Raw genomic sequence first — 12,786 nt, 5'->3', positions numbered from 1 at the left:
TGACCTCAACTGCCCGTGAGGATTACAGGAGACAGAGCGTGTCTGGCACGTCACGTCCTTTTCAGTAAATCAGAATTCTCAGTGGTGTTCAGAGCACAGCTGGGAGAGACCCCCATCTGGGGAGCGTCAGCTCCTTCCTTGACCGGTGGAGGAGGAGTGGGAAGGACACCCTGGCCTGCGGGTCTCTCTCAGCTGGGGGTGGGGGGAGTCTGTCGCGCACACCAGCCGCTCAGCTGGGGCCGCACGCTTGGCTTTCACAGAAAGTGGTGACAGCCCTCGACCGGACGTGGCACCCTGAGCACTTCTTCTGTGCCCAGTGTGGAGCCTTCTTCGGGCCTGAAGGTACTGAGCCTCGGGGAGGTGGGCTGTGGTGCGGGGAGAGCCCTTGCTGAGTCAGGGTGGCCCCTCCCCGAAGCTTAACCTGCCCCCCAACCCCCGCCCCTCAGGGTTCCACGAGAAAGACGGCAAGGCCTACTGCCGCAAGGATTACTTTGACATGTTTGCGCCCAAGTGTGGCGGCTGCGCCCGGGCCATCCTGGAGAACTACATCTCGGCCCTCAACACCCTCTGGCACCCCGAGTGCTTTGTGTGTCGGGTAAGGAGCCCCATCGCTTCCTCTGGAGGGGCTGAGGGCGGGCCGTTGCGGGGAGAAGCGGCTACCTCCCTGTGCTTTCTGAAGCTGACTTACAGGGCCTGCTTGAGATTCTTGATCAGGTGGGAAGGCAGGCGGCGCACTCCCTCAAGCACAGTCGGTCCTGGACCAGGGCTTGTGCAGGGGCTGCGAGAAATGAGAGCAAGGCAGACCTATGCAGCCGCCCCTGGGTCAGGCCAGGTCCAGGAGAAGGGGATGTGAGAGTGAAATGAGGTAACAAGCCTTCAGCAGCCTCGGCGGACAATGGAGGATGGTTTCCAGACTGCATTCTGGGGGATGATGGCCCCCAGATGTTATGAGGGTTCCGGCAGGGGTCCCCTGATTATGTAAGTTTGGGAAACACTGTTCATTGCAGGACTTCTCAGAGCCTTTAATATACCTGAGTGTGCCTGCGGATCTCTATAAACGGGAATCTAGGATGCGGAGTTTGACCTCAGAACCCTTTTTTTTTGACACCAGGGTTTCTGGGCACATATGCTGCAGTGCCCAGGAGTCAGACCTGTGTTTGAATCCAGGCAGTGCAACTTAGCAGGCTTCCCTGGTGGCTCAGTGGTAAACAGTTTGCCTGCCAATGCAGGAGATGCAGGTTCGAACCCCGGGTCAGGAAGATCCCCTGGAGAAGGAAATGGCACCCTACTCCAGTATTCTTGCCTGGAGAATCCCATGGATAGAGGAGCCTATCGGGCTACAGTCTGTAAGGTCACAAAAGAGTTAGACATGACTGAGCAACTGAACAGCAAAAACAGCAGCGCAACTTGGCAGCAGCGAGTCGAGGTCATTACCGGGAGAGCTGAGTAAGGGTTTAGCACCACACTCGGCACGTCGAAAACACTTGTCGAGGGGGAATCGTTTGCAGTGTGGCCACCCTGACGCTCCCCTGCCCGTCACCCAGGAGCTGCCTCGGCCCCCAGCCCCCCAGCCTGAACAGCCCCCCGCCCTCCTCTGTCTCCAGGAGTGCTTCACGCCGTTCGTCCACGGCAGCTTCTTCGAGCACGAGGGGCAGCCCTACTGCGAGGCGCACTACCACGAGCGGCGGGGCTCGCTGTGCTCGGGCTGCCAGAAGCCCATCACGGGCCGCTGCATCACCGCCATGGCCAAGAAGTTCCACCCCGAGCACTTCGTCTGCGCCTTCTGCCTCAAGCAGCTCAACAAGGGCACCTTCAAGGAGCAGAACGACAAGCCTTACTGTCAGAACTGCTTCCTCAAGCTCTTCTGCTAGGCGCCCTCGTCCCTCCCCGTGGCCCCTTCCCTGGCCCAGCCTCCTCACTGCTGCTGGGACCCAGAGGCCTCGTCCCGGGGGGGCCGGGGTGGGGGGCGGTGGCGAAGGGGCCAACCCGACTGAAACTGGAACTGCGTCCTCGGTGATGGCGAGAGGACACTGAGGGGTCCTGCCTGCTTCTCTTGTCCCCTGCCAGCGCCGCTGGGCCGCCTTCCTCCTCCCGAGGCTCCCCCAGGCTGCCAGCCCATCACCCTCCCCCGAGGCAGAGGCTGGAGGGTCCCACCTGTGTCCCCACGAGCCCGCCTGGCCAAGCCAGCACCCCACACTGGAGCCATCTCTTACTTGTATTTTGGCAGTGGAGCCGGGGGTGGGGAGGGCAGGCAGGGTCAGACGGGGGCCTCTTTGCATCCTTATCCCCAACCCCAACCTCGTCAGCCTTGTTCTGAGAGTACCGGGGGGGACACAAGCTCCCCCCAGACAATGCCAGCATCCACCCAACCCATCCACCCACCCATCCACCCAAGGGCGGACGTGCCTGCGGGGCCTTGGAAGGTTCCTCACGAGCCTCCTGCCCCTCCCGTCTCCCCAGGCCTGGGCAGCTGCCCCCAACACCTGCCCCCCACCCCCCCACAACTGCTCTGGTTCTACTGAGAAAGGCCTCTCCAGCAATAATGTTTTCCAGGCACCTCCTCCGTCTCCTGGGGCCGCGTGAGGTGGTGAGTGTCACCCCGTTGCCCGGACACTGTACCGACTTTGATAGTTTTCTACACTGAGGTTTGGATTCATATCGTCTGAATTGCTTTTACTTCTCTATACGAAACTGACTTTGAAGAGATTTTACAGACGACTCCTTTTGTACTCCTCCCCGTGTGCACCGCGGTGGCTGCGGGATACGCAGGGCCTGCCTTGTACTGAAGGCTCGGGGTGGGGAAGCAATTCGTATCTTATTTTTTTCTTAGCACAAGCAGGTGAACGGGGACCGGCTTTGTTGACTCCCCATCTTTAACTTCATAGCTCTCCGGGACTGTTTTTATAAACTGCTGTATTTCGAACCCCCTTCCTTACTCCCCAGGCCAGCAAGTTCTTCACTGAAACCCACCTGAACGGTGTCTTGCCCTCTGGGGCTGAGAATTCCGAACCTCATCCGTCCTGTTTCTGAGCGGGGAGAGAGGGGGACGTCCACTCTGGGGGTGCCCCTTCCCTGTGTAAGCTGTTAGGAGTGCTCACGCCCCTGTGAACTTTCTGGCCACAAAGAGAACATTATCAGCCTCCCCCCCTGCTACTCTGGGGATCCTTTCTTCTGCCTCCTCAGGAAAGATGGGATCTGATTTTGACCGTTAGTCTTGTTGATTCCACTGGGTGCGTCCCTTCCCCAAACTTCCTGCCTTCCCTGGAGACTGGTGGTGGCCGCCCCCCCCCCCACCCCGCCCCACCGAGGAGAGAGCCCACCCAGGCTGTTGCCTGGGGACCTGATAGGATTCTGGGCGGAGGGACAAGAACAGCAGGAGGCAACAGGAAGCCCCCTGAGGATGAGACAGGCAGGGCTGGGGTTCCGGGTCAGTGGAACGGGGCCCCAGTGGGGTCTTAAGTGAGGACAAGCCAGACCCACTCCACCAACCTCATCAGAGACTGGATGTCCTGAGCCTCTCAGGAGGAGAAGGGGGTCCCTCCTTGGAGGCGGGGCTGGGAGCAGCCTGGGTCTGGGGAGCTCGGCCAGGTCCTGCCACAGGTCTGATGTCTCCACTTCTACTCTTAGGCCTTATTGCTCTGTTTACAGTGACCCACCCCAGACCCCTCCCCTAGAGGAGGATCTGGGGCTTCCAGAGGTTCTACCCTCTGGGTGGATGGTTATTTGATGATTTGATTTTAAATTTTTTTTTCCTCTGTAAACTTATAACCTGGCTTTTTCCCATTTTAATTCCTGTGATTTATGCCAATAAAGTTTGCCATTATTTTCACCGGTGTTAGTGCCATTTCTTTGTGGTCCGAGATGAACAGCTCAGCCCCAGAAGAGAGACCAAACCCTCCCCAGACTCACAAGCACCACAGTTTGAGGGTCAGTCACTGCAGTTCACTTACCTGAGGCCAAAGCCCTCACGGGGCACTTGTGGGCCTCCTGGCTTTCTTACCCACTGCAATTTGCCATGGGTTGCCTCCCATGGGCGCAGGGGTGTGGCCTCCCACTCACAGATGGGAAAGAGGTTCAGAGAGAGCCGATATCCTGTGAATGAGCACAGAGACAGGCTGTGAACCCAGGGCTTGTCTGTGTTCTTACATGTTGACCAGACACACCACCACTGCCCCCTAGTTCTGGCACCATACCTTGGGTGTAGAACCTTCCTTGTTGCAAGTGGATGTGAGAGTTGGACTATAAAGAAAGCTGAGTGCCGAAGAATTGATGCTTTTGAACTGTGGTGTTGGACAAGACTCTTGAGAGTCCCTTAGACTGCAAGGAGATCCAACCCATCCATCCTAAAGGAAATCAGTCCTGAATATTCATTGGAAGGACTGATGCTGAAGCTGAAACTCCAATACTTTGGCCACCTGATGCAAAGAACTGACTCATTTGAAAAGACCCTGATGCTGGGAAAGATTGAGGGCAGGAGGAGAAAGGGACGACAGAGGATGAGATGGTTGGATGGCATCACCGACTCAATGGACGTGAGTTTGAGTAAACTTTGGGAGTTGGTGATGGACAGGGAGGCCTGGCGTGCTGCAGTCCATGGGGTCACAAAGAGCTGGACACGATTGAGCGACTAAACTGAACTGACTTAATAGTAGAGGATGGGTCTCCACTGCCCCCTGGTGGTCATGTCTGAATTTGCATGCATGCTTCCTCCTTGGCTCTTATCAGAGCCATAACTCCAGTCCTGGGCCTTTGCAAGCTTCCTGGACAGTTTTGTAGCTTTGCAGTCTCCCTGTTGTTTGGAATGGTCCTCCAAAAGCCGCATGTCGATTTCAAGTCTGAACCTTGACCATTTCGCATTGAGCTCAGAAGTGAAAATTACCTTCACCCCTCACCCAAAAATCATATTTCCAGCTCATGTTGGACTTACGTAATTGAACAGGTCCACTTCGTTGTAACTGGCTCACTCAACTGTACTTTATGTTTTCCCATGTCAATAAATAGAGATAGGCATCATTTTTTAATGGCTTCACAGTATTCCATTATATTGATGTACTATAATTAGCGACAATATCATCAGAGGCAGGATGTCCTTGGGAAGTTAATGTGTCAGTATGTATATCCTTGCAAAAGTGCATTTGAAGGAAGACAGCCTTAGGGTTTGGAAGGGACTGTATAGCATAGTGAGACTCATGGGCTTTGAACTTGCTTTTAGGTTTTGGTCCTGAAGCCATCACTTATCAGTTGAGGGACTTGGGTGAATTATTTAACCTCTGTGAATTTCCTTACCAGTAAAATGGTACTAATACTGTATTTCCTTGGGGGTTTGTTGCAAAGATGAACAGCAGTAATGTGCATAAAGTACTTAGTACAATGCTGAGCGTGCAGTAATACCCTGTCACTAAGAAGAGATCTTAGCAGTAATGGACTCCAGCAGTTGTCTATACAGGCTTATCATCAGGAGGCTTGAAAACAATACCAGGGGTTCTAACTTGGTCAAGTTAAAAGGATGGAGTTGGGGAGAATCACCTCTCCCCTTCCCACCCTAGGATCTAAGCTTATTCATTAAAAACATACTTAATGATACAGCATAATAGTTCAAATAAACGTTGAATGAAAGTGTAATAAAATATGTTGACATTAAGTAATCTCCTGCATTCCAGGAACTGTGTTAACACATAACTCACATAATCCTCATGGGGTGTGAATACTATTATCCTCATTTTACAGATAGGGAAAGAGAGGGTCAGGAAGGTGAAATCACTTCCTAAGATGACCAACCTAGCAAGTGACAGAATAAGGATATGAATTCAGGTTATCTGACTGCAAACTCTGCATCCATTCATTCAACAAATGTTTATTATATGCCCATAGGTGCCAGGCTCATGGCAGAGAGAGAGACAAATTATTTTAGTGTGTTACTAGGTGGAAGTGCTACCAAAAAGTTAAACCGGAGGAAGAGGGAAGTGGGAGTGGTTTGGGGGGTAATTTTGAATAGGGCAATCGGGATAGACCTTCAGCAGGTGATCATTGCGCCAAGACGCGATGGAGGTGTGGATATCGGCAGAAAGCCTTCTAGGAAGAGGGACTAGAGAGTGCATGAGCCCTGAAATGGGAGCGTCACCCAGCTGGGAGGAAATGAGTCAGTAGGCAAGTCAGATGATGGGGTGGAGGTGGGGAACAGATCATGTAGGCCATTTACATTTTAGGTTTTTTCTGGGAGGGAAATGGGGAGACTCGAAAGTATTGCGAGCAGATGAGGAAGTGATCCGACTTAGGTTTAAAGGATCCCTTTGTTTCGATAGGGGGAAGAACAAACTGTAGAGGAGACGAGAGACCATCCTGTTTCTAAAGCATGAGAGTTCTTTCTCAACGTCATACTCTGTAGTTGCGACTTGGCCAGGTGACCAAAGGAAACGTGAACTCAGCTTGTAAATGCTAACTCTACACGGCAGCACCTCCAACCCGGCAGAGGGCAGCAGCTCTGAGAAAGCGCCTCCAGCACACAGCAGTGCCCTCCTTAACTACCTCGTTTAAAAACAGCTTCCTGATGGTTGGAATGGCAGGGATGCCACCCAATGGCTGCCTGCATCTATCCGATTTCTTCAGACAAACGTTGGCTCCAGCCAATAGGCGGGGGGCTCTGCCCGTGGCTTCTGATTGGCTGCTTCGCTCATCTATAAAAGATGCCCGCCGGCGCGCGGCCCTCCTCTCGCCAGGCGTCCTCGTGTGAGGTTCGTCCGTCTCGCTGTGTTGTCACCGGCAACTGTGGCGGGAAGGATGGGGTTATTTGGGGGTTCTTTTGGAGGCTTTTGGGGACCGCGGGGTCCGGCCTCCTTGGTTTGGGGGTGCGGCGGTCACAGCCCTGGCTCGGGGCGGCGGGCGCCCGCGCGTGGCCTACTCCGCGTGTGCCTTGAGCTTGGAGCCCGCCGTGCTGTGGGGACGCGTGTCGGGGTGGCTTGAGCTCCTTTTCTCTCCTCAGTGACATCGTCTTTAAACCCTGCGTGGCAATCCCTGACGCACCGCCGTGATGCCCAGGGAAGACAGGGCGACCTGGAAGTCCAACTACTTCCTTAAGATCATCGTAAGTTTGGGGTAGGCCCCAGCCGCCCACCGTGCTGCCTCGGGCCCAGGCACTAATGGGGACAATCAGCTGGCATGTACTGAGGGCCTACTCCTTAGCTACCACATTAGGTCTTTTTAGGCACATTTCATTTAATTTTCACAATTTCCCGAGATCCATGCCCTTCCCCCTCCCAGTGTTGCAGATAAACAGACTCAGGCAGGTGAAGTGGCTCTTAAGGTGAAGAGCATTCAAGCCCAAGCCTGTTGGAAGTTCAGATAGCACTTGTCCTAATTTTCCTGCCTTGTCACCATCTTTAAGAAGATCTGAGGCGATGAGTGATTCATTATAATGGAGCAAGTTGTTGCCTATTTAGAGCCTGTCAGTCAAGAAACCATGTGAGTTCTTTAATTTAGATGGCCTTGAGTTGGGTCTTCCTGGCCAGAAATGTTAATCACGCTGCTCTTCAAGTCTTAGGATGCGTTGTAGAATTTAGTTCTTTGCGTTCTTCCTCATTTATCATGCAGGTTTTCAGTTTAACAAAAAACTTTGTAAAATGATTATATACACACAGCCTAGGTCCTACAAGTTACTATTTCGTTGTACTTCCTTTATGTTGTATTTTGATTGCTGTAAATCTGACTTGGAACAGTATTTTTTTTTCTGTTAAGGCAGTCATTTAGTGAATCAAACATGCCTCATAATTGGGGAAAGAGCAAAAGTTATAATTTTTTTTTTTTATTTACCGTAGAAACAGTTACCGTTTATACTCAACAAGCCAGTCTTTGACAAAACTGGTGTTAACTCAGGTGGCCGATAGGAGGAGGAACTGTCCCAATCTCTGTGTCATTTGAAAAGCTTAGAGGAAAGAGTCAGTGAGATGGAAGCTGGTGATTGCGGGATTTGGTTTCTCTTAACCTTTTCCCTCTTTCCTCCTGTGAAACACTGCTTGTTTTTGGCTTGTTTCTGTAGCAACTTCTGGATGATTATCCAAAATGCTTCATTGTGGGAGCAGACAACGTGGGCTCCAAGCAGATGCAGCAGATCCGCATGTCCCTCCGCGGGAAGGCTGTGGTGCTGATGGGCAAGAACACGATGATGCGCAAGGCCATCCGAGGGCATCTGGAAAACAACCCGGCTCTGGAGAAGTCAGTGTCTTCATCCTCTCTTCTCAGTGTCCTCCTCCCTCTTCTTGGAGAGGAATGGTGTTAAAAAGTGACCTTCTCCTGTAAACTTCTCTTCGCAGACTGTTGCCTCACATCCGGGGGAATGTGGGCTTCGTGTTCACCAAGGAGGACCTCACTGAGATCAGGGACATGCTGCTGGCCAACAAGGTAAGGGAGAATCAGGTTGACTGGAGAGACCTTATCATTAATTTGGCTCCTGAAAAGCAACAAAACTGACTGATCTCAGGTTGTGTCTGGAGAGAAGACATCTCACTGTTCACATTTTTTTTTTCCCCATTTTCTCAGGTGCCAGCTGCCGCCCGTGCTGGTGCCATAGCGCCGTGTGAAGTCACTGTGCCGGCCCAGAACACTGGTCTGGGGCCCGAGAAGACCTCCTTCTTCCAGGCTTTAGGCATCACCACGAAGATCTCCAGGGGCACGATTGAAATCCTGGTGAGTGGACCTGGCTTGCCAGTGCTAGCTGGGCCAGCGGTGGGGACTCGGTGGCCTTGGACTTGCCGGACATCCAGGGGTTAACTGCCAACTCCTTGTTCTTCAGAGTGATGTGCAGCTGATTAAGACAGGAGACAAAGTGGGCGCCAGCGAAGCCACGCTGCTGAACATGCTGAACATCTCCCCCTTCTCCTTCGGGCTGGTCATCCAGCAGGTGTTTGACAATGGCAGCATCTACAACCCTGAAGTGCTTGACATCACAGAGGAAACTCTGCATTCCCGCTTCCTGGAGGTACCCGAGGGCCCATTCCAGGCTCTTCCCTTCTCATTAATAGTTGAGAGCGCGTCTGGCTTCAGCTGGATCTTGGCAATGCAGCTGACTAGCAGTTTAATAATCAGGAACAGTTGTTTAATCTGTATCTCAGTTTCCTCATCCTTAAAACAGCAATGACAATATAGGATCGTTGAAGGAGCTAATGAATTAATGAGTGTAAGGCCTTGGAACTGTGCTGGGTACACAGTAAGGGCTGTCATTTTAGGGCCTGCAATAAAATGTGAGATTTTGAGTGTCAGTGAGTCAAAAGAGGGATAAGGAAAATGAGGTAATTAATATACAAGTGTTGCCAAGTACCCTACTATCTTGGGAGAAAGGCTCTCTCAGTCCATCCTTAGTCTTGTTTTGCCACTAATACACTCTCTTAACAAAGTGATGCAATATATAATTCCTGTTTTTTTGGACAGATAGACAATTGTAATTACATATACTCTTAACTCTGGTTACTTTTGGAAATCTCAGTAGTGGATGAAATTCACACCTGGAACTAATGTTTTTCTCAGAGTGCCGTGACTGTATATTTTTACAAAACGGTGGCTTTTGAAGTAAATACCATCGTTATGGTATAGGGAAAACCCTTGTCGAGAATAAGGGCAAAAAGCATTTGTAAATTAAACTGGGTCTGAATTTCACTGCCAGAAGCATTTGGTGTGAGGTGAAGTGTCCTGTGTGAGACTGAGGTACTGAGCAAATCCTGTGTGCCTTTGAGCTCCGCTTCATTGTTTCTTAAGATGTCACGCCTGAAGAGCTAAAGGAATGTTTCCTCCTTCCACAGGGCGTCCGCAATGTTGCCAGCGTGTGCCTGCAGATTGGTTACCCGACCGTCGCATCTGTACCCCATTCTATCATCAATGGGTACAAGCGCGTCCTGGCTTTGTCTGTGGAGACTGATTACACCTTCCCACTTGCTGAAAAGGTACAAAGAACCCACCGGGACCACAGCAAGAATATAGTTGTGCTTCCATCATGGATACCAAAATCCATGCTCAAGTCTGTCATATAATAAAATGGTGTTAGTTAGGTTACATCATTTCTAGGTTACTTAGAATACCTAATCCAGTTTGAATGTTATGTAAGTGTTTATAAATACAATGTAACTTGAGTGTAAATAATTGCTACAATACAGCAAATTCAGTTCTGGAAATCCACCCCCCCCCCTTTTTTTTTTGAGTTTTGATCCACAGTTGGTTCAGTCTTTTTAAGTGTGAAACCTTTGGCTACAGAGCGCCAATTGTCTACTTGAAGTTGGGAGGCAGGGGAGACGTGTTCTTGATTTTAGAAATTACGAGATTTAAAGCAGGGATAGTTTAATGGGTAAGAGCTGGGCCTGGGTTCACCAGGCTTATACCCAAGCTGTCCTGCCTGGTTACTTGAGAGGAAGGCTTCACTGACATGGAAGTGGGCCCTTAAACCCAGATCTCTGCAGAGGCAGAAGGGTTGTGGGTAGTAGGGGTGCTAAGATGACCCTTTTGACCGTGAACTTTGCCCTTGCTCTAGGTCAAGGCCTTCTTGGCTGATCCATCTGCCTTTGTGGCTGCTGCCCCTGTGGCTGCTGCCCCCGCTGCTGCCCCTGCTGCCACCACCGCAGCCCCAGCCAAGGTTGAAGCAAAGGAGGAGTCGGAGGAGTCGGACGAGGATATGGGATTCGGTCTTTTTGACTAATCACTAAAAAGCAGCCAACCAGGCCAGCATTATTTGTGAAATGAGAAAATAAAGGCTTACTTCTCTTACGAGTCTCTGAGCTTCTCATTTTGTGCGTTTGAAGGTTATATAGTGCTGTATGCTAGAAACCAAAGGCATGGTAAAATCAGCTTGATTTGAAATTGACATTTGGGTGTCCTCTTTCAAAGTGACACATTGCTCTCCTAGCATCCTATACTTTGTCTCTACCCAGCGTTAACTATATTTGTTAAACTGAAATTTGTCTCCATGACCATCAGGCCACAAGCCTGGGTCACTCAATTTAAGTAGGCTTAGTGTCATACTGAGTTAAGCTGTGTGCTGCCAGGGGTGTTTCAGACTGGGTGGTGCTCCAATTTAGTGGCCACTGTTATTTAAGGAGAGAAAATGTCCTGTAGGTGTTGTGAATCATACATATCACTTACCCTGTACTGGGTCATGAGGTAAGTGCTGGTTGTATCCAGGTCTCAGAAGTGCAAAGGGGCTTCCCAGGTGGCTCAGCAGTAAAGAATCTGCCTGCAACCCAGGAGACTCGGTTTGAATCCCTAGGTCTGGGAGATGCCCTGGGAGGAGGAAATGACAACCCATTCCCTTATTGCCTGGAAAGTCCCATGGACAGGAGCCTGACCTGCTACTAGTCCATCTACCTGCAAAGAGTTGCTTAACTGCTGAGCATGCACACACACACAAGTTTGAAAGCCATTGCTAATATCAGAGACAAGGACTGATGTGTGCAGATCATATTTAGGTAGAGTTGTCAGGTTTGCATACAGAATAAAATTTAGCCCCAGCCTCCTACCCTGTGGCCTTGTTTTAAGGAGTTGCCCTTGGGCAGCTTCCTCAGCTCCAGAATCTTCTAACATTGGTGCTGGGGTACAAACAACGGGATAAGACACGACTTGGCTGCCTACCTGTTACTGAGTTCAGCCGCTGTCATCAAGGAAACCCCTCTAGCAAACAAGTAGGCCACACTTATGTAAAACTGTCTTCACACAGGAGAGGCCCACGTGGGGGTACCTGGGCCGGACCTGCCTGCGCACACGTGGGTCGGAGCTGTAGGGACCCTCGTCTTCCACGAGGCTGGACTGAGAAGGGCCCTGGGACCCGGGGGTCAAAAATCACGCCCTTGGCAGGCCTTGATAGTCCCCGGTATCCCTCAGATAACCCACTCAGGCAGCCTGAGTCAAAGCCCGGCCTGCGGCGACCGCCGTCCCGCCCGGGGGCGCCAGGCCCCGGGCCCGGGCCGGCTCCCGGCCTCGCCCTGCCGCGTGGGCTCGCGCTGTGACCCGGAAGCGCTCCGGAAGCGGTTCCGGAGTCAGCGCCGGCAGGATGGCGGCGGACACGCAGGTAAGGCGGGCGACTGCGAGGCCAACGCGGTCAGCGACTGGGCGCGAACGGCGGCGGTCTCGTCGGACCGCTAGTGCAGCTGCCGTAGGGGGTTATCGGGCGGCGGCTGCGGAGGGCGCGGTCCTGGGGGCGCTTCGGGCCAACCCCTCACGGACCCGGGTTCGCCCTGGTTCCCCGCCCGGCCGGCGCAGACTGGCCGTGGGCTCGACGAGTCGGACTCTGGCCTCGGCTTCGGCGGACCCTTCTTGATCCTGAAGTTGCCACAGTTACCCTTTCAGAGTCTGCTCCATTTTTCCGAAGCCCTCCAGCATGAACCTCGGCCAGCGCCAACTATGCCTTAAAAGTTTATATTCAGCATATATTTCTCGGACATCTACTACGTTCAGGGACTTAAAGCATAGTGTTTGGATTCGTACGGATCTTAGTTTGAGTGCTAGTTGATCAGTTTCTCTAAGACGCTGGGCAAGTTTCTTAATCCTGTCAAGTCTCGGTTTTTTCATCCATACAATGGAGCTAAACTAATACCTGTCTCGTAGGGTCGTTGTGAGGAATCAATGAAATAAAGTAGGGCTTCATGTAAGTTGGTGGTTATTATTAGGTCCAGCGTTAGATAAAAGAGCTGTCACAACTTGGGAAGAGTCTTGTCACCTTGAGTGTTGTGGGGGTGGGGGGGGGGGCTTTTTTCCTCCACCCCAGCCTCCTTTGTAGCTGTGAGTGTTTTAGAGAGAAAAGACAATATTATGGGA

At 51.8% G+C, this 12,786-nt stretch overlaps 3 protein-coding genes and 1 long non-coding RNA gene across 22 annotated transcripts in view; 3 read left to right on the top strand and 1 right to left on the bottom strand.

The window, feature by feature from the left end:
* The window catches only part of PXN (paxillin), a 43,226-nt gene extending 39,397 nt beyond the window's left edge, over positions 1 to 3,829 (top strand). For 8 of the 16 annotated variants that reach the window (XM_086348241.1, XM_086348230.1, XM_086348239.1 and 5 more), the window contains 3 exons: positions 261 to 342; positions 447 to 595; positions 1,605 to 3,829. In XM_086348241.1, the coding sequence (XP_086204367.1) occupies positions 261 to 342; positions 447 to 595; positions 1,605 to 1,871 (498 nt within the window). In that variant the 3' untranslated portion in view covers positions 1,872 to 3,829. Of the gene's footprint in view, positions 1 to 260; positions 343 to 446; positions 596 to 1,544 lie in introns of all 16 variants that reach the window. The other 8 variants (XM_086348228.1, XM_086348240.1, XM_086348237.1 and 5 more) reach the window with 1 other exon arrangement.
* A 2,876-nt stretch (positions 3,830 to 6,705) lies between these two features.
* RPLP0 (ribosomal protein lateral stalk subunit P0) lies at positions 6,706 to 10,743 on the top strand. The gene is made up of 8 exons (XM_086348251.1): positions 6,706 to 6,731; positions 6,980 to 7,081; positions 8,033 to 8,208; positions 8,307 to 8,394; positions 8,533 to 8,679; positions 8,786 to 8,971; positions 9,789 to 9,929; positions 10,511 to 10,743. The coding sequence occupies exons 2-8, from the start codon at positions 7,028 to 7,030 to the stop codon at positions 10,673 to 10,675; spliced, it is 957 nt and encodes a 318-aa protein (XP_086204377.1). The 5' UTR covers positions 6,706 to 6,731; positions 6,980 to 7,027; the 3' UTR covers positions 10,676 to 10,743.
* On the bottom strand, positions 7,195 to 11,988 carry LOC147355578 (uncharacterized). Of its 2 annotated transcripts, XR_015144647.1 has the most exons (3): positions 11,605 to 11,901; positions 11,119 to 11,256; positions 7,195 to 9,221 (listed from the first exon to the last, which is right to left on the bottom strand). It is a non-coding gene; the product is annotated as an uncharacterized LOC147355578 (long non-coding RNA). The 2 variants fall into 2 exon arrangements; XR_015144646.1 differs by lacking the exon at positions 11,119 to 11,256 and having other exon boundaries at positions 11,605 to 11,988.
* GCN1 (GCN1 activator of EIF2AK4) overlaps positions 11,928 to 12,786 on the top strand; it is a 55,178-nt gene continuing 54,319 nt past the window's right edge. For all 3 annotated transcript variants that reach the window (XR_015144644.1, XM_086348227.1, XM_086348226.1), the window contains exon 1: positions 11,928 to 12,040. Coding sequence is in view for 2 of the 3 variants with exons in the window: in XM_086348227.1 (XP_086204353.1) it covers positions 12,023 to 12,040 (18 nt within the window). In the remaining variant the exon portion in view is untranslated. The remainder of the gene's footprint in view (positions 12,041 to 12,786) is intronic.

The sequence above is a fragment of the Bos grunniens genome, chromosome 17, assembly GCF_055505025.1.
Source record: "Bos grunniens cultivar Pamir isolate PY7600 chromosome 17, Bosgru_T2T1.0, whole genome shotgun sequence".
In the NCBI taxonomy this organism is placed as follows: Eukaryota; Metazoa; Chordata; class Mammalia; order Artiodactyla; family Bovidae; genus Bos; species Bos grunniens.
Note: the sequence above shows the minus strand (reverse complement) of the source record. Positions and strands in the feature narration are given on the sequence as shown.

What these genes read in the sequence shown, in the direction of transcription:
- RPLP0 (XM_086348251.1), top strand. Translation starts at nt 7,028, where the DNA reads ATGCCCAGGGAAGACAGGGCGACCTGGAAGTCCAACTACTTCCTTAAG. An exon ending in AACAACCCGGCTCTGGAGAA is followed by an intron (nt 8,209 to 8,306) that starts GTCAGTGTCTTC and finishes TTCTCTTCGCAG; the next exon opens with ACTGTTGCCTCACATCCGGG. An exon ending in TGCATTCCCGCTTCCTGGAG is followed by an intron (nt 8,972 to 9,788) that starts GTACCCGAGGGC and finishes CTCCTTCCACAG; the next exon opens with GGCGTCCGCAATGTTGCCAG.